General features: G+C 42.7%; 1 protein-coding gene across 5 annotated transcripts in view; it reads left to right on the top strand.

Moving 5' to 3' along the window:
- The window catches only part of PLD1 (phospholipase D1), a 269,399-nt gene that overhangs the window by 226,306 nt on the left and 22,854 nt on the right, over nucleotides 1–20,239 (top strand). For all 5 annotated transcript variants that reach the window (XM_040428237.1, XM_040428239.1, XM_040428238.1 and 2 more), the window contains 5 exons: nucleotides 5,549–5,659; nucleotides 8,453–8,541; nucleotides 15,913–16,026; nucleotides 17,123–17,172; nucleotides 18,418–18,552. In XM_040428237.1, the coding sequence (XP_040284171.1) occupies nucleotides 5,549–5,659; nucleotides 8,453–8,541; nucleotides 15,913–16,026; nucleotides 17,123–17,172; nucleotides 18,418–18,552 (499 nt within the window). The remainder of the gene's footprint in view (nucleotides 1–5,548; nucleotides 5,660–8,452; nucleotides 8,542–15,912; nucleotides 16,027–17,122; nucleotides 17,173–18,417; nucleotides 18,553–20,239) is intronic.

Raw genomic sequence — 20,239 nt, 5'->3', positions numbered from 1 at the left:
ATAAATTGGAAAAACGCTTGATACAAGCTGAAATAAAAGAGAAAAAGAAAGATAAATTCTTGAGTGATAAAGAGGACTACGACAATTGAAAGATTTTTGACTGGGTGATTCTAAAATGTGCACAGAGGAGGAGACGTCCAAATAAACGACGGTCCCGAGAATATTGGATGACAGATTCCGATTCAAGCGCTTCAGAAGATTTAAATAAACGCTCCCAAGATCGGATCAATATGAAAATAGCTGACAGTGATTCAGATGTATCAGCGGCCCCTTTAGGAGTAACACAAGAAGAGGGAGACCGAACAGAAAAACCGCAAAGAAGTGGATACAAAAGGCAACAAGTAGCTTGGAGGCGCTAGCATTTAATGTGGGGGATATTCAAGAGCTACCAGTGGGACATAATGTGGTGAATCTGACTGAGGTCCATCTAAATACAGACTGTCTGCCACTCTTATCCAAGGGACTTAATTTTGGTATGGTGAATGAGTTTGATGATATACACTTTGAAATAGATTTGTTCAAAGCAGTGAGGAGATTGAATTTCCACAAATATTTTCATGATAAAAATGTGAATATTGAAGAGTTGAAAGAGTTAAAGACCCCAATTATGATTGGTCCCCTAGGATTTAATTTTGGAGAGTACAATGATAAAACTGACAGACAGATGATAGATATTCTATTAGAATTACAAGGGTGTGAATTAGATAAACAATCAGAATCAAGTGAGATACACCAGGTGTTCACAAAGGGAGTCAAAACTACTTTCACTCCACCCTTGCAGGTCGGTAGTAGCCTTGACCTCTTTCAGAGGCAGGTCATCAAGGAAATTAAAGAGGACCTTTCACTAGAATAAAACATCTAAACTAACTATACAGACATGGAGAGCGGCGCCCAGGGATCTCCCTGCACTTACTGTTATACCCGGACGCCGCTCCGTTCGCCCGGTATAGCCTCCGGTATCTTCATAGTTAGGCTCCACCCAGGGGAACCTGCCGGCGTCTCATTCTCCCATGCTGTAGCGCTGGCCAATCGCAGCGCTCAGCTCATAGCCTGAGAGGCTTTTTTTTCTCTCGGGCTATGAGCTGAGCGCTGCGATTGGCCAGCGCTACAGCATGGGAGAAGGAGACCCCGGCAGGTTCCCCTGGGTGGAGCCTAACTATGAAGATACCGGAGGCTATACCGGGAGAACGGAGCGGCGCCCAGGTATAACAGTAAGTGCAGGGAGATCCCTGGGCGCCGCTCTCCATGTCTGTATAGTTAGTTTAGATGTTTTATTCTAGTGAAAGCTCCTCTTTAAAGCCTTGAGTTATCTTAAAGAGGGATCCAGCCTGGAAGGAGGAGAGCTTTGTGCTCTAGATTGGATCTCTAAGAATAAAGATATAATAATTAAACCGGCCGACAAGGGTGGAAAGACAGTGGTGATGTACAAGAGACAATACATGCAGGAGGCAGCACGTCAGCTCAGTGACAGTAACGCATATATGCCCCTTAGAACTAACCCGATAGGTAAACATCAAAAACAATTGAGCCCTATTATGGAAATATGTAGACATATGATTTATATCCAAACGTACTGCAGAGAAGCTCTATCCACTTTTCCCCATTAAACCAGTATGGTATTATATGCCAAAAATCCACAAGTCACTGGTGGATCCTCCAGGACGTCCCATCGTGTCGGGAATCAGGCCACTGACCGAGCCCCTTTTCCCAGTATTTGGACTGGATTTTATGACCGCTTTTACAAGGGATTCCGTCTTACCTGGAGGACACCGGTGACTTTTTAGGAGCTCTCAAAGAGATTGAGTGGCAAGAAGATTATTTGCTGGCTGCAATAGATGTGGAAAGTCTTTATACAAGAATACCCCAGGAGCAAGGAGTACAAACCATCTGCAGTCTATTGACTAGGCTCGGTAAGAGTGCGCATTGCACTGAGTTCATAGGGGAAGCATTGTCATTTGTATTGTCTCATAACTCCTTTATGTATGATCAGCAATGGTACAGTCAAATAGCAGGTACAGCTATGGGGACGCCGGTCTCCTGTACCTTTGCTAATCTGTTCTTGGCAGCCTTTGAGGAGAAATATATTTTCACGGTTGCCAATCCATATGTGACACATATTAGGATATTTTTAAGATGCATTGATGATGTCTTTATTGTATGGGCTGGTGATGAGAAATTGTTCCACTCCTTTGTAGAACATCTTAATAACATCAATGATATGAATATGCGATTCACAAGTAGAATTGAACAACAAGAACTAGAGTTTTTAGATGTTCAGGTTAGTGTAAAACATGGCAGTCTAGACACCACAATATATAGAAAACCCACTTCTACTAATGCTTTATTACATTTAAAGAGTTTTCATCCCCCACATGTGCTGACAGCAGTCCCTTATGGCCAATTTTTGCGGTTAGCAAGAATAATTACAAGTGGAGACGTTTTTGAAGAACAATGCAGAGATCTAAAAATACGATTATTACAAAGGATATCCAGCGCATGTTATTGATAAAGCTTACAAAAAATATATCACACTTGGAAAAAGAAAAATATGATCAGAGGACAGTTCCCAAAGAACACTAGAGCCGTGTTCACATTTGAGTATTCCCCTATGGCCCAAACAATCCAAAAAGCTATTCTGAGCAATTGGCATATGTTACAAAGAGATGACCTCTTGAGAGATAAAACGCAGAATATGCCAAATGTTAGTTTTAGACGTAGTCAAACTATAGGAGATGTAATTACGAACAGTAATTTTGTGAGCTCGCAAACCAATTGGTTGGAGAGATGGGGACCAAGGGGGAACTTTAGATGTGGACACTGCTCTATGTGTGATTTTGTGTACAGAGCTACATCAATTTATGTAGGAAGTATACAACACACAGTTAGAGAATTTATTAATTGTAAAACTACATATGTTGTATATGTTATTCTCTGCCCGTGTGGCCGATTCTATATTGGCAAAACCTATAGGCCTCTATATGTTCGTTTTAGGGAACATAGGAAATGAATTGAAACTGGTATCGGAGCGACCCGCCTCATTGAACATATACACACTATACATCAGGGAGATCAAAAGGTTTTAAGATGTGCTGGCATAGAAGTAGTTAAACTACCTATGAGAGGAGGAGATGGAAATCGTAAACTATTACAAAAAGAAGCTGAGTGGATTATTAAAACTAATGCCATGTGACCATTGGGTCTGAATGATAAGAATGACCTGGCGGTCTTTATATAATTACGTTGTTTTTAACATTGTATGTATTTGTATTAGATACATGGACATGTAATGGTCTCACCTGTTGACTGGTTACGTGGAGGAGTGAGTGTGGCATTTACTACACCCCTCAACCACGTCACAGGAGGCTTGACAAAGCACTGTTTAGCGCGAAGCGGCTGTTGCCTTGGATTGCTGTGCAGTGACCCGCATCTAGCATGTTTATACCTGGAATAAAAGCTACTATTAATACAACATATAGTGAGTGCCACTTTTTCTTCATCATCTCACTTTTCATGATTGAATTCAATAATTTTAATAGCAGAGCACCACCATTGTATTGCGTGAGCAGCCGTGGCAAGTGTGAATCCGGTCAGAAGTTATTAAAAAAACGCACAGTGCAGTGCCGACTGTGTTTCTCTTTCTTTGAAGAGTATAATTACTATTTACTGTTAGGTTTTCTTAACTGGATTTTTCGCAGACAACTTAAATGCTGGAGAACAAGCCAGATGGGTTTTGGAATGAGGTTGTGATAGTATTTCACACCTCCCAAGTATTTAACTTATACCAGCAAGTTGCCATCCACCCTTATGTGTCTACAAGCTGAATGCTTTGGAATTGTGGAATTCTTTATGCTGTAGTGCGTATACCTTCTCTCAAGGCTCCCCCTGCTGGCTGATTGAGTGTATTGTATGTAGAGATCCCACGGACACATATTGCCATAAACATCAGCTGTGTGCGCCCACATTAGGATAGCTTATGGAAATGTTTAATGACAAGTTAATCCATCTTATATATCATAGCATGCATATTATATATCTGGAAGATAGGAGTAGGATGTATTTGCTGATTAGGTAATATAAGATTTCAATCATTACATTTCATGTGCTCGTTTTCCTGATACTGTCATTTTTGTAATTTTATTTCTTCAAATGTCCTTCTGCCTAACTAGCAGATTTATTCTGCATGATTGTAACCAGAAAGTGGGTCAGCTGGTGAAAGCAGTGACCTGTAACCTTATATCGAAGGTTATGGCTACATGTAGCTAATAAAATGCACAGATAGCAACAAGCACTTGAAAACCCTCACTGATTTACTGTAAAAATGTATTGTGGCATAGTTTACAGCCACTCTATAGTCGAACCTACGAGTGGCTTAATACCATGAAAGAGGTTTTGTCATGTAAAGCTAGTCCTGTGCTCTATCCTAACCACTGCCCCTACCTACTTGCATGATCCATTTCTAAGTGACGGCCCACAACTGGACGACAATCCCTTCTTAGCTAAGTGCAGGGGCAAAAACAAAAATGATGTAAAGAGGAAAAAAACAGACAGGCAAAACCAGAACAGGAATGAATCCAAAATCTGATACAAATACACAGCAAAGTAAAACAAGGAGAAAAAGTCATAGACAAAGTCAACAGGCATGGGTTAGGTCATTAAACTAGCAGAGTCAAATGCCAGGAGGTCACATCACATGCCAATTCAGTATCCAAAGGCAAAGTCAGAGAAACATGCAAAAGGTCAGTGATCCAGAGTAACATACACGCAACTAGCTAGTGAGGCAGGAAAGCCAATCGCAGGCAACTGTGGCCAGCAGCTACCTGTATAAATAACCCGCCCTCAGGAAGCATGTGACATTGGCACAGAGCCTGATTGGTCTTCCATCCCGGCTTCCTGATGGGTTAAGGCGGGGCTGGTTGCCATAGCAACAGAGAGATGCCACCATAGTAAAGGTGGACTCGCTGCAGGAGTGCAGACAGGTTAGTGCGTGACAAGTTTTCTGGTTTAAAGAGAAAACCGATTAACTCTTAGGATCAGCCTGCCAGAAAGAATTGGTAAGTACTTATCTGGCAGATTCTGTGCCGCCACTCTGGTTCTCCAGGCCATGCTCCATATACCCAGCTGCAGCAGTGACATCACGTCGATGATTAGACTGCTGCAGCCAGTCTTTGACCTGTTCAGTGCACTGCTAAGGCCAGTGACTGGCTTCAGCGCTCACATGTTGTCGATGTGACATCATCACTGCAGCATTGTGAATCGAGACGGTTGGGAGAACCAGAGTGGTTGTGCAGCATAAGTCAGGTAAGTATATACCAGTTCTTTCTGGTTTCACTCCTTTAATCCCTTGCTTTTTCATTACAAGTGTGTTCCTGTTAGGTAAAAAATTATTAATGTTACAAAGATTTTCAGTTTACATAGTTGAGTCTTCTAAAAATTGGAAAAAGCATTTTTAAGTGCCATATTGTTGATTTTAGCTTTTCTGTATTGTTTTGAGGACTTTTTTTTTCTCCTACATTAATATAGCTTATCCTGCTGTGCTGTATCTTCCTAGGTTATCCGTTCTGCAGCAGACTGGTCAGCTGGGATTAAGTACCATGAAGAGTCTATCCACAATGCATATGTGCATGTGATTGAGAACAGCAAGCACTACATCTACATTGAGGTAGGAAGACTTGGCCTGTTGTGCAATGCAGGACATGAGTTTGGTTTGTGTTCGAGGATAAGGTAATGAGAAGTAAGGAAACGTGGCAGAAGGCTGAGCATTGCAGGAAGAGGAGCCTTGGTGCATAGCATGGAGAAAAGTAAAAGCAAGCATATTTTAATGGGAACCATAAAGTGATGACACTTGCACTCCAAGTAAGGTCAGTGGTGCCGGTGGAAGGCTGTTACCCATAGTACATAAGATATCACCAGGGCACTCCTCTTCTTTTCTTTTTCATTTAATACTATGATGTTAGCTGTATTCATTATCATAATTGTTATACTTTATGGACCTCTACTTGCAGCGTACTCAAGTTAGGGTTAATAGGGTTCCTGGGTGTTGTAGTGCAATTGTGACCACTAACCTGAGACAGCTGACTCTCTGCAAGGGCAGGTGATGATAAGTAATGTTCGTGACGCCAGTGCCAATTAAACGGTGGCACGCCGTTTGCTGATAGCAGGAATAACTGAGGAACCACGTGATGTTAAAACAGAACTCAAACTTTAGTAGTCATCATACATGGACATAGATGGAAGCGCAGTTCCTTTGCAGATAGTTGGTTGCAGTACATTTGATGCAGGCAATATATATAGCAAGGTGACTTCAGAGTGTTAAACACAGGACTTGCAGTACAGGCGGCTTGCACTCTATTCCTGACTGATCCCGGAACATAGAAACTCTTCTCCAAGGCCCGATGCCCTAGCTCTGGCGTATATCCTTGGTTTTATAATCATCAAGTACCTCCTCTGTTGTCTTTAGTACCTCTTGCTTTTCTGGACTTGCCTCTGTCTCTCCCAGCACTGACTCTAGAAACTTCTGAACTCCCAGGCTGTTTAACAGTGGTCTTCCTGCTTCTGCATATATAAATTCAGGAGGGGAACCTTCTCCTTGGATCTGGAACCCGGTTACAGGGACTGCAATACCCTCTCCTGGTCCGCAGGCTTCCGGCCTGGACTTGACTCTGACATAGTCTAAACTCCAACTGCTGTAGACTGACTTTAGACTAGACTGACTTTCCTTCCCCTGACTGGGCCTTATATAAACTAGGGCTCCCTAGCTCCCTCTAGTGACTAAGAGCTGGAATGACACCCCTAGCAGGCCTGTACATGCAAGTTTCACAGTAACAGGGAAATACATAGCATTACATTTTATAAAGATGACTTATACCAACTTCCCCATAAATAAGGGGGACGACAGCACACAAGTGACCCTTCTGTAGTGACGGGCATTACAGTCCCCGTACACTACATACTGATAATTGAACTGATTTATATTATAGAATAAAACAACAAAAGAAAAGAAGACGGGTGCCTTGGTGATATCTTATATATTTTAATGTGAAGGCAGAGCAGCAGTTTATTTACCATAAAGCAAATATCCAACAAGATGGGGCGCCACTATTTTGTAGTCCTCATTTATTAGACAGCATAATCTGCCGCCAGCAAATGAGGATTTAGGTGTGCGCACCAACAATCCTATTACCTGATGAACTAGTGTTTTGTTCATTCATCAGGTAATCAGCGGCAGCTTTACAGAGGCAGATTATCGCTAATGAGCGTTTGTACGAATGCTTGTTAGTTATAATCTGCCCGAACATTGGGCAGTGTAAAGGTACCACCAGTAGTGATCTTAGGTCTCTTTTACATGCACAGTTGATTGAAAACTAGCATTGTCTGTTCCCAATCATTGTCCTGTGTAAACAGGGGATAGATGAAAACTCTCATATGAGAAAGACCACAGATGGGAAGTTCATTTCCTTTTTTTTTTCCAGTGTTTGAATAACCAACATTGGGCGAGATTTACTAAGCTAAATACACCAGAATCCTGGCTTTGTGTAGATGCTTTGCACCACAGTTATGCGTTTTATTCAGTGAAAACTTAGAAAAGTGTATAAAAATGCCCCACTTGATCCATCATTGCCCACTTATATACATTTGGTGATCCCTTAGACTGCCTAGTCTAAAGTTTATACTGTATATAAGGCCAAAGTCACACAAATGGGTGTCCGTTCTGCAGACTGTTTCCATGTTCTTCCGGGTCCGTGCTTCTGTGTTGCAAAAGATAGGATGTGTCCTATCTTTGGCCACATCTTACAGGTTGCGGACCCATTGAAGTGACTGCGGTTTGCGGTCCGCAACACTGACGTCACCTAGTCGTGTAAATGCGGCCTTAGATGAGATTTGTAAATCTGCCCCTCTGTTTGCAATGTTAAGCTTGCCATACACTTTTTAGATTAATGTTGACAAATTCCACAGATTTTGGCAAGACTGAGGTGTATCGGGGTATTTTAGGTTTCCCCTGACTGCAGATGCCAGTGGGTAGGGGGAGAAGGAGCCGGCAGTTGCATTTCAACTTGCCTGATCCTTTGGTTCTCAGTGGAGATACGCCATGACCAAAAGGTTTCTGGCACCCACTTGCTCCATTCCCGTTGTTCAGAACAGATGTTTGCACAGCTGAGCAGAGTGTGTATGGGGGATCTGGAGGCAATAACTGCCCCGACAGCTGTCTTAAGTGTATGGCAGCCTTAGCATTGCATGTTACCAAAGCCACCCTTTCTACATAAATTGTTGCTATTATTTTCTAGGTACCAAGTATTTTTCTGACTTTGTCTAAAAAGTTGACAGTATGTATGTATATATGGTAAGGATAAGGGTCTTTGTCATAGGCATGGTGGATGAAATGAATGCAACATGTGTAAAATTTGACAATAATTTTGTTCATTCATTGTAAATCAACTTTTTATATCTATTTTAGAATCAGTTCTTTATCAGCTGCTCTGACAATAAAGTAGTATTTAACAAGATTGGAGATGCCATTGCACAGAGGATCATTAAAGCTCACAGGTAATCATATGTGTCAGCTGTACAAAAATGTGTTAGTATTGGCGTGGAAGCCATTGTATAACACATTAATACGGATGAACTCCATCTTAAAGGGACTCTGTCACCACTTTCTAACCCCCCCTTTTAAAAGTATTGTTATCTCCATGGCGCCCCTGTGATTACAAAGGTGTTGTTAGAAGATAAATTCGCCGTCTCCTTTTGATAAAAAGAGCTTTTATCTAACCTGTCAATCTTCTTGATAAGGTGCCCAGGGCGTTTCTGTTGGTCTCAAGCTGCCGCCCGCCGCCGCCGCTGTTGGTGCCCAGCTCCTCCCCTGATGCTTTCAGCGCCGCCTGAATATAATGAAATACGCCTCCGGCTCTCGCTCAGTGCCCCCTCCTTTTAAAAGATCCCGCGCGTGCGCACAGGCCTGTGCCTGATGCGCCCGTGCGGACATTTACAATCAGCCTCATTGAGCGAAGTGCGCGCATGCGCACTTCGCTCAATGAGGCTGATTGTAAATGTCCGCACGGGCGCATCAGGCACAGGCCTGTGCGCACGCGCGGGATCTTTTAAAAGGAGGGGGCACTGAGCGAGAGCCGGAGGCGTATTTCATTATATTCAGGCGGCGCTGAAAGCATCAGGGGAGGAGCTGGGCACCAACAGCGGCGGCGGCGGGCGGCGGGCGGCAGCTTGAGACCAACAGAAACGCCCTGGGCACCTTATCAAGAAGATTGACAGGTTAGATAAAAGCTCTTTTTATCAAAAGGAGACGGCGAATTTATCTTCTAACAACACCTTTGTAATCACAGGGGCGCCATGGAGATAACAATACTTTTAAAAGGGGGGGTTAGAAAGTGGTGACAGAGTCCCTTTCAATAGAGTGTAGATTTATACTATGCCACCATACAAGCCACAAACCTAACTAACCAAACTAGGGATTTGTGCCCAAACCTTGCCTTATCTCTAGTATACTTTGTCTGACTTGGCCACTTTCTGATGATGTTTGGTAATCATATGAAGTGGATAACCGTATCATCATGTAAATGTCTGCTACTAAATCACAACATATCTGTTCTTGATTAGGCACTAGAAGATCCATTTATGTCCTGTAATAGTTGTGGAGCATCTTTTCTTAGAACTCTGCATAGCGTTGTGTCCTTAAAAGGAATGTTTGGCATCTCCTGCTGAAAATGTCATTACCCTTGTAGTGATAGTGACCACTGGAAGTCCCAGTGGTCAGATGTGATCACCACCAGGAGAACTGTTCTAATAAGACATTTAGAAAGTCGTAGTCCAACCTTTTTTTTTATAACTGCACTACATTGTTCACTTCTTTCTAGAGTTTTATTTGTTTTATACTGTATAACCAAGGTAGAAGCCAACAGTCTTAAGATTGTACAATAAAGAAAAACACAGTGAGACACAATATCCACAGAGTGGTTGTCACATATTATAATTCACAATTTACAGTAGATAATAGAAAAACAAATATCATGAGGTTGCCAATTGCCTCTGGAATTTGGGGGCATGGTGAACTAAAACTTAAACGGTAAAAGATAAACCAAGGCCTCTATGGAGTTGACGCAGACTAGTACATTGTGAACTCAACCAGAGTAATTAGAAATGGAATTAAGGAACAGGTTTAAGGCAGAAATGTTGTGAAAAAAGATAAAGAAAGTGAGAAAGGAGAAGAAAAGAGGGGGAAAAACTGAGGGGGGGAGGGGAGGTTGGAGCACAGTTTGGGATACACCCCAAAAGTGAACTGTTTGGAAGGCTAATCCAGGATTTAGTGATAAGTTAGACGCTTGGGTACTCAGTCAAAATGAGGGTAGTATCAGTGAAGATACTTTAAAGAAGACCTTTCACCATGAAATGCAGTGCAGCCTGCAGCCAGCATGTTATAGAGCAGGAGGAACTGAGCAGATTGATGTGTAGTTTTATGGGAAAAGATTCAGCAAAGCTTGTAATTTAAGGGTAAATGAGGGGAAGTTAGCCCGCTGGGGGATTCCCAGATTGAGAGGGAGAGTGCTTCATTAATGGACTAGTGGGCTGGGGTCCAATTTGGGGTGGTATCCAGAGGTTTTAAAGGGCCAGTAATGGATAAATGTTAGGTGAGTCCAAAAAGAATTACATAGAAGGTTTTGCACCGAAGCCTTCCTCACTCCGCAAACTATAGAGGGGAAGGCTATGTTATACACGGCCAAAACTTAGCTGAAAATTTACTGGCAGATCAGAATGGTAATCTGCCTCTGAGAACAGCACCATCAAATGCACTCCACATACGTTTCCTGCTCATCAATATATTTACCCCTTTCCCATTGACATTAACAGAGAATTCAACTAAAATACACTTCTAAAAAGTAACTAACAAACCACTTTTTTAACTCCTTAAGGACACTGCCATATTTCACCTTAAGGACCAGGCCATTTTTTGCAAATGTGACCAGTGTCACTTTAAGTGGTGATAACTTTTAAACGCTTTTACTTATCCATGCCATTCTGAGATAGTTTTTTTTCGTCACATATTGTACTTCATGACACTGGTAAAATTAAGTAAAAAAATAATAATTTTTATTTATAAAAAAATACCAAATTTATCAAACATTTGGAAAAAATTGCAAATTTCCAAGTTTCAATTTCTCTACTTCTATAATACATAGTAATACCTTCAAAAATAGTTATTCCTTTACATTCCCCATATGTCTACTTCTTGTTTGGATCATTTTGGGAATGACATTTTAGTTTTTGGGGACGTTACAAGGCTTAGAAGTTTATAAGCAAATCTTGAAATTTTTCAGAAATTTTCAAAAACTCAATTTTTTGGGACCAGTTCAGGTTTGAAGTCACTTTGTGAGGCTTACATAATTGAAACCACCCAAAAGGTATTCAAAACTGATTTTTCAAACGTCGTTAACCCTTTAGGTGTTCCACAAGAGTTAATGGCAAATGGAGATACAATTTCTGAATTTAGAATTTTTGGCAAATATTCCATTTTTTTCAGTAACAAAGCAAGGGTTAACAGCTAAACAAAATGCTATATTTATTGCCCTGATTCTGTAGTTTGCATAAACACCCCATATGTGGCCGTAAACTACTGTGAGGGCACACAGTAGGGCGTAGAGGGAAAGATGCGCCGTGTGGTTTTTGGAAGGCAGATTTTGCTGGACTGGTTTATTTACACCATGTCCTATTTAAAAGCCCCTCTGATGCACCCCTAGAGTAGAAACTCCATAAAAGTGACCCAATTTTGGAAATTACGGGATAAGGTGGCAGTTTTGTTGGGACTTTTTAGGGTACATATGATTTTTGGTTTATCTGTTACATTTTTGTGAGGCAAGGTTACCAAAAATAGAAATTCTGAAATTTCATCTCCATTTGCCATAAACTGTTGAGGAACACGTAAAGGGTTAATAAAGTTTATAAAATCAGTTTTGAATACTTTGAGGGGTGTAGTTTCTTAGATGGGGTCGCTTTTATGGAGTTTCTACTCTAGGGGTGCATCAGGGGGGCTTCAAATGGGACATGGTGCCAAAAAAGGCCATTAAAATCTGCCTTCCAGAAACCATACGGCGTTCCTGTCCTTCTGCGCCCTGCCATTTGGTCATACAGCAGTTTACGACCACATATGGGGTGTTTCTGTAAACTGCAGAATCAGGGTAATAAATATTAAGTTTTGTTTGGATGTTAACCCTTGCTTTGTTACTGGAAAAAAACTGATTAAAATGGAAAATTTGCCCAAAAATTGCTTTTTTGCCACCGTTTTTATTTTATTTTTTGACCGTGTTCATCTGAGGGGTTGGGGGGGTATTTTTATAGACCAGATTCTTACGGACGTGGCGATACATAATATGTCTACTATTTATTTATTTATTTATGTTTTACACTATATTATCTTTTCATAAACAAAAAAAAAAACATTTTAGTATCTCCATAGTCTGAGTCATTAAATTTTTTAGCCGATTATCTTAGGTAGGGGCTCATTTTTTGCAGGATGAGAGGACGGTTTTATTGGTACTATTTTGGGGGGCATATGACTTTTTGATCGCTTGCTATTACAATTTTTGTGATGTAAGGTGACAAAAGAAAAAAAAATTTGCACCGTTTTTGTTTAATTTTTTTGACCGTGTTCATCTGAGGGGTTGGGGGGTATTTTTATAGAGCAGATTCTTACGGACGCAGCGATACCTAATATGTCTACTTTTTTAATTTATTTTAGTTTTACTAAATAATATTTTTGAAAAACTTTTTTTTATTTTTTGTGTCTCAATTCTAAAAAATAGTTTTTTATCCGATTGTCAGTGGCTAAATTGGGATATAAATTTAGTACTCCATGGAAGTGTGATACTCCCTGAAGCAACCAATAATGCAGAGGCCCGGATGATCGGGGCACGTGTCACACTGAGTAGTGGTGTCCTCCCGTATCCCCCTCCTGTGACACTCTGCACCTTTTTTGGGTCCGTCCCTTCTTTCCAGTATGGGGGACCACACCTGGAAAGTGTTGGCCAGGGACGATCCGGGCGCCTCCAGTTCCCGAGGTACTCCGGCCTGCTCTTTCCCGGTCAGAAAAGATCAGGTCCTTGAGGACTGCCTCTTAGAACTGAAGGAATGTCCCTGTGTTGCCAGCGCTCCGGGACAGCACAAAAGAGTTGTACAAGGCAACCTGCACCAAGTAGACCGCAACTTTTTTGTACCATGCCCGGGTTTTGCGCATGGCGTTATATGGCTTGAGGACTTGGTCAGATAGATCAACTCCTCCCATATACCGATTGTAGTCGGGCTTGAGGACCGTTGCCGCGGTATCTCGCACAGGGACAGGGGTGATGCCGTTACCATGAATTGTGGACAGTACAAGGACATCCCTCTTGTCCTTTTATCTGACCAGCAACAGGTTTCCAGTTTTAAGGGCACGGGTCTCACACCTGGGGATAGGTACCTGGAGGGGGCGGGTGGGGCCGCGTTGATTTTTTCCGCACGGTTCCACAAGCGGACGTGATCTGGCGGCGAGGGACTGGAACAAGGGGATACTAGTATAAAAGTTATCCACGTACAGGTGGTAACCCTTATCTAGCAGTATGTGCATAAGGTCCCACACAAGTTTCCCGCTAACACCCAGAGTGGGGGAACATTCCGGGGGTTGAATATGGGAATCTCGCCCCTCGTACATACAAAAATTTTAAGTGTACCCTGAGGTACTCTCACAAAGTTTGTACAGCTTTACGCCATACCTCGCCCGCTTAGAGGGAACATACTGGCGGAAAAGGAGTCTCCCCTTGAAAGCAATGAGAGACTCCTCAACCGCGACCTCCCTTCCAGGTACATAGGCCTGTACAAATTTGGCCCCAAAGTGATCGATGACCGGCCTGATTTTGTACAGGCGGTCATAGGCAGGATCACCTTGGGGGGGACATGCTGCATTATCTGAATAATGCAGGCATTTCCGGATGGCCTCAAACCGGGACCGTGTCATGGCCGTACTGTAAAGTGGGGTCTGGTAGAGGACGTCCCCACTCCAGTAATGCCTGATACTAGGTTTCTTGACTAGGCCTATGTGCAGCACGAGGCCCCAAAACGTCCTCCTCTCGGCTGCACTGACCGGAGTCCAGCCACCGGGCCTAGCCAAAAAGGAGCCCGGGTGTTGAGCAACAAACTGTTGGGCCTACAGGTTTGTTTGCTCCACCATTAGATTTACAAAGTGGTCACTGAAAAAAAGACTAAAGTAGTCTTATTCAGTGAAGCCCACCGTGGAAATCTGGATTCCTGGTTGGCCTACAAAATCAGGAATCACAGTCTCAAAACGCTCTGGGGTATACCAGACAAGTTCACCAGCAGGGGGCTCCAGTGGATTTAAATGGTGGGCCGGAAAACTAGTACGAGCCCCAGAGCTGCTTGTACTAGGGTGGGCCACAGGGTCCCTAGCATGGCGGTCCCCTTGCTCCGCCTGGCGGCGTCTCCGCCGCCTTGGGGGCTCATCATCGCTAGATGATAAGGAGGACGCGGATGACAAAAGGAAAGTGGGGTCATCCTCGTCCTCACTGGGACTCTGACTCGGAGGCAAGCTGGGCGTATGCCTACTCAGCTGAGAACATCCGGCGGGCCATAGGGGAGTGTGTGTGTGTGCGTGCGTGATAAACTTTATTTGGTGTACGTGTGTTTGGGGGCACGGGTGTTCGCAAACTCACCCTAAACCCAACAGACAAAAAAAAAAGACTAACTAAAAAAGGGCAAAAAATGTGAAAAAAAAATAAAAAAAATTCTAAATCGCTGATCAACCGTCCGAAGTTGATCAGCGGTGGTGTGTGCGATGCGCTAAGAGTGCCGGCCACAGTCAGCGTACGCACACACAAAAAAATGCTTGTGCCCCAAGAAAAGTTGTGGGGGGGAGGGGGGCAAGCTGCAGCACCCCTGGGGGGTCTAGGGTCACACAGCTGTGCTGTGGACCCCAGACACCCGATTTAGGGTGATGCAACAAACATTTATTTTATTTTTATTTTTTCCTCACTAACTTTCCCTGAATATCCCTGCCTAACCTTTCCCTAAATACCTGGTGGTGCTGGGCACAGATGGGGGTGCTGGGGTGCTGGCTGGAGATCCGTGCAGTGGTAATTTGAATGGCCCGTCCGCCCAGCCGACCAATGAGAGCGATCCTGAGAGGTGATGTCACCATCACCTCTCAGGATTGCAGGATGGTGATTGGTGGTGTATTATCACACCACCGATCACCATCCTGTTCCTGGTTATCGGGTCCCAAGAGACCCGGATAACCCGGAAAAGCAGCAATTGACCTGCGGTTTGCTACAATCGCCAACATGGGGGGGTCACAGGACCCCCCCGGCGCATTGAGCCAAGGTGCCTGCTCAATGATTTGAGCAGGCACCGGGTTCCGATCACCGCCCGCCAGGCGGCGGTGATCAGAACTATACATGACGTACCGGTACGTCATGTGTCCTTAAGTACCGGGACATCATGCTGTACCGGTACGTCATGTGTCTGGAACCGGTTAAAACCGCTAAAAATACATGCCCATGTGTACTAGGTTTTGGTGGCATTTTGGACAATTAGTTCACTGCCTAAAACCATTATTGCCCATGTGAGCCTAGCTGAAGTCTAAAGACTCGAGGACTGCTATCTATCCAGCTAAAGGAGGCTGTTTTGTGTTGGTAATTACATAAGGTGTAAGGGAGAATCATCTGGAAGGACCGTGAAAAGAGTATTTTGGATAGGAGAGCCATTTATATTATGTGCTCTGCCGAATCAAGGTAATGATACTGTTCGCCATTTGTCAGCCAGTTCTTAACTTTCAAGACCTAAAAAAGACAAGCAGTTTTATAGTAATGATCTGCGGGTAGACTGTCATGGGAAACTAATATTGTGCAATGTTCTTTTACAAAGGGAAAACAAAAGGTACCGAGTGTTTGTGATCACTCCCCTGCTCCCAGGGTTTGAAGGAGATATTTCAACTGGTGGAGGAAGTGCATTGCAGGCTGTCATGCACTACAACTACAGGTAACGGCACTTACAGACGCAGCAGGACATGTAATTATACAAAGTTGTTCTACTCTTGTTATCGTAACTTAGTGAGTTGTCATCGGTGCTTTGTAAATTTGAGAAATGTATGATGATAAATCTGCATTTTGTAAATTAAGAGATACGGCTATTTGTAATGATAGATGTGGTTTATCGCCCTCTTGTGGTCATGTTAGTGTTTCATTATTTATTGACCATCTTATAAGTGCTGTACAGGCTACAGCAAATCTCATAGAAAGTATACACATGACACAGTGGAGAAGATGGATAAGAAAGCTGTAGTCTAGCTGCTGCCTTTGCGACCCGTCAGTAAGATTTGTATTTGCCTCTCCATTATCTTCCTGTTACCAACATGCTTGTAGTAGGCAAGGTTAATAAATGCTAGACTTTTTGTAGCACGTTTAGTGGTTTTAATTATTGAGTGACAGCTGTAGTCCAAAGCAGTAAATTGACTTGTATGCAATCTTGGTTTCATCCTTGTCGCACTCTGTTAGTATTGCTAGGAGAAGGGTTCCCACCCCGTAGATAATGTATAAAATAAACTCCAGCACGAAATGCACTTGGATTGTTGTTTATTTGATAATTACCACGGCTAGTGTGAGGTTTCGGCCATGTGGCCTTCTTCAGACTAATGCCTCTTGTGGATAGAGGAAAGGAAATGGCATAGAATGTTCAACGTTGTGGTGTGGAAGCAGAATCCGCTGCGTTGTACAACCCAGCGGATTCTGCTGCCACACCACAGCGCTTTATCTTCTATGCTATTTCCTTTCCACTACCCACAAGCGGCATAGTCTGAAGAAGGCCACATGGCCGAAACGTCACACTATCCGCAGTAATTATCGAATAAACAACAATCCAAGTACATGTCGTGCTGGAGTTTATTGTATGTAATCTTGTGCACTGCAGCTGTCACTCAGTAGTAAAAATCTATCAAAAGTGCCACAAAATGTGTAGGTGTTGCCCCAGCCAAATACCGAATTTTTATGTTTTGATCATTTTTGTACAGTTTCTTACTGCATTGTGTCTCGTTCTTTATTTTTTCTTATTCTGTTTTTTTCCTATTCAAAATTGATAGAACCATTTGCAGAGGAGAACACTCTATCATTGAACAGCTAAGAGCAGAAGGTAAGTTTGCTGTTTTTCCCTGTACAGGACAGAGTTTCTCGGTTTAGCAGAGCTGAGATTGTGTAGGTGGCACAATGTTTCCTGATTTCACACATTGTTAGTAGTTGTTCTTAGGTCTACCGGTAGACTTCATTATAAAAGATAACTGCAACATGTAAGGGTGGGCTTACACTCCCATTTGTGGCCTAGGGTAACGCTCACACTGCTAACTGCCGGACTGCACCTGGACTTGTCATTGTTGCTAGAATTTAGGGCAGACTAGTTTAGCTAATTGCTGCACCCCCTTCTGTTCCAGTTAGCTTTCTCTGGCTCTCCCAGGAGTGGCAAGGTGATTGATCTGCTGCAAGATTGTACAATACTGTCCTAGCTGAGGCAGGAAAAGTCCATTCTAAAAGGAGGGTCACACCGCTCAACAGGGTGCTGCTGTGATCAGTAGAGGGTCTCAGCACTGGCACCCCAGTGAACATACAGTAGGGGAGATTTATCGAAGTCAATGTTTTGAAATCTCCCGCACTGTCAGAGGATGCCCCTAATTTATGACAAGGCGCATGCGCTCTGAATGATTTCGGTCTTCATTTGTGCCAGAACACTGGTGCAAATGAAGATAAAATTCTAAAGCCCGCTGGCCCTGCCGCCTTCCCACCGACATCATGCACCCTTTTGGGAAGGTGGCAAGGGCGGCATAAAAACATCACCTGCAACAAAAATTGTCACAAGTGGATTTTAAAAAGACACTGTGTTTGCGACTTTTTTACTCCAGAAATGTGATGATGAATCTCCCCGATAATTTCTAACAGAACAGCATTTTCTACGCAGAAGTTTTTTTTGTTTTTGTTTTTTAAATGACAGTTACTAGTATTCTGTAAGTTGTCAGAAAAGAAGCAGTGAATGACAAATTCACCTCTTCAGTATTTTTTCTAATGGGAAAAATCAAAAATGTCACTTACCTTAACATATAGTATGCAGCTCAACAGCATCAGTCATTATGTTCACATACAAGTAGAAGCAGATGTCTGTTTATCATGGGTTACAACTTGCAGTTCCATTACATAGGTTTCTAGAACTTTCTTTGTCCTTTAAAATATACAACAACAGGCTGGTACTGTCTGATACTCACTAAGCAATGGTTTGCTGCTGTTCAGCCTGCCTCTAGGGGGAGCCCTTGTTCTGTCTTCATACTATAATACTCAGAACACGTTGTTGCAGTCTGTCATTTGTAACTAACAAATGTTCTGTTCTTTTCAGTTGGGGATAAATGGCTGAACTACATTTCCTTCTGTGGTCTTCGGACACATGCAGAACTGGACGGAAACCTTGTTACTGAACTGATATATGTTCACAGCAAGCTGCTTATTTCTGATGATAACACAGTCATTATTGGTAAGAGCGTACACAGATTTTTATCAAATCACTTTTTATATAACCTGTAAGTGCAGTTCTGTTAAGAAGTTTGTGAACACTTGATAACCTGTTTTCAGAAATGACTCTGCTTTGTGTGGTTTATATACAGACTTTATTCCCTATACTACAATAGAGCTGATGGGGTCATGTACCATACTAGGACATTTACTCTGGTCCCTCAAATGCAAGTTTCCAAACCAAAGATATTACTAAAGGATGTTACTATACAGGATAAGTTTCCCAAACCACACCCCTTTTCTGACATCACTTTCTGCTCTACCGCTATAGGGCGGAACTGCACCACACAAACTTCCTGCCCTACCCACCCCTGAAGACCCATTGCACATACCATTAATACATACAGTTCTCTGCTCTGTTTGTCCTGCTTCCTCCTGTACCAGGAAGGCACTGCTCTGTGGTTGGAGGAAACCAGCAAAATTCTGAATTTCAATCCGACATTAAAAAAAAGTTGACGTTCAAAATGGTCTAAGGCTACTTTCACACTCGTTTGGTGCGGATCCGTCATGGATCTGCACAAACGCATCCGTTCAGATAATACAACAGCATGCATCCGTTCAGAACGGATCCGTTTGTATTATCTGTAACATAGCCAAGACGGATCCGTTCAGATAATACAACCGTCTGCATCCGTTCAGAACGGATCCGTTTGTATTATCTGTAACATAGCCAAGACGGATCCGTCTTGAACACCATTGAAAGTCAATGGAGGACGGATCCGTTTTCTATTGTGCCAATGAAAACGGATCCGTCCCCGTTGACTTACATTGTGTGCCAGGACGGATCCGTTTGGCTCAGTTTTGTCAGACGGACACCAAAGAGGAATGGAGACTGAACTGATGCATTCTGAGTGGATCTTTTTCCATTCAGAATGCATTAGGGCAAAACTGATCTGTTTTGGACCGCTTGGGAGATCCCTGAACGGATCTCACAAACGGAAACCAAAACGCCAGTGTGAAAGTAGACTAACTTGAACAATACAATGTAAATAGTTCAGAAGTAGCGTTTTCCTTTAAGATTGAAATAGTTCATTCTCCCAGGGCCTTCACTAAACATATTCCAATTGAGTTCTATGCCGGTACTTTCAGAAGGATGAATGTTGACTATATTACCATGCCAAGTTATTTTTTTCATGTCAGAAGTCTAGATGTGAGGAGTTTGATCAGATCAGACAACCACCTAATTCATGGCTGTGGTGCTATGTAGAGTAACCAAACTCCTTTGGCTTTACTTTGAGGTTTCAGGTACTTATCACAGAAGCTACATTGATTTGGATGGTCTATTCCTTAAAACGTTGTGTCAGAGACTTTCAGTGATAGTGGTGCTCTGTGCGCTTTTTAGTAATGGAAATTTGTGGATATGATCTCCTAATGTTGATCTAATGTACACGTCAGATGATTTTTAAGCACAGGAGCCAGAAATTGGTGATGATTGGTTAGTCTTGGAAAGTAATAAATCAGTGTCTTGAACTGTGAAGTGCACAGTGTGCATCAGGTAGTCTGAGAAGTGGTGCAGCCATCCTGGATGGCAGAAGCGGAGCCTGGGAATTTGCAGATTTGTAGCTGAAAGATGAAAAGGAGGGTGCCATGTAAGTGTTCTATTCACTTCACTGTGAATTGTATTTTCTTGAACCGGAGGGTCACTTTAA

The sequence above is a fragment of the Bufo bufo genome, chromosome 4, assembly GCF_905171765.1.
Source record: "Bufo bufo chromosome 4, aBufBuf1.1, whole genome shotgun sequence".
Classification (NCBI taxonomy): Eukaryota; Metazoa; Chordata; class Amphibia; order Anura; family Bufonidae; genus Bufo; species Bufo bufo.
This window is presented reverse-complemented; position numbering and strand designations above follow the sequence as displayed.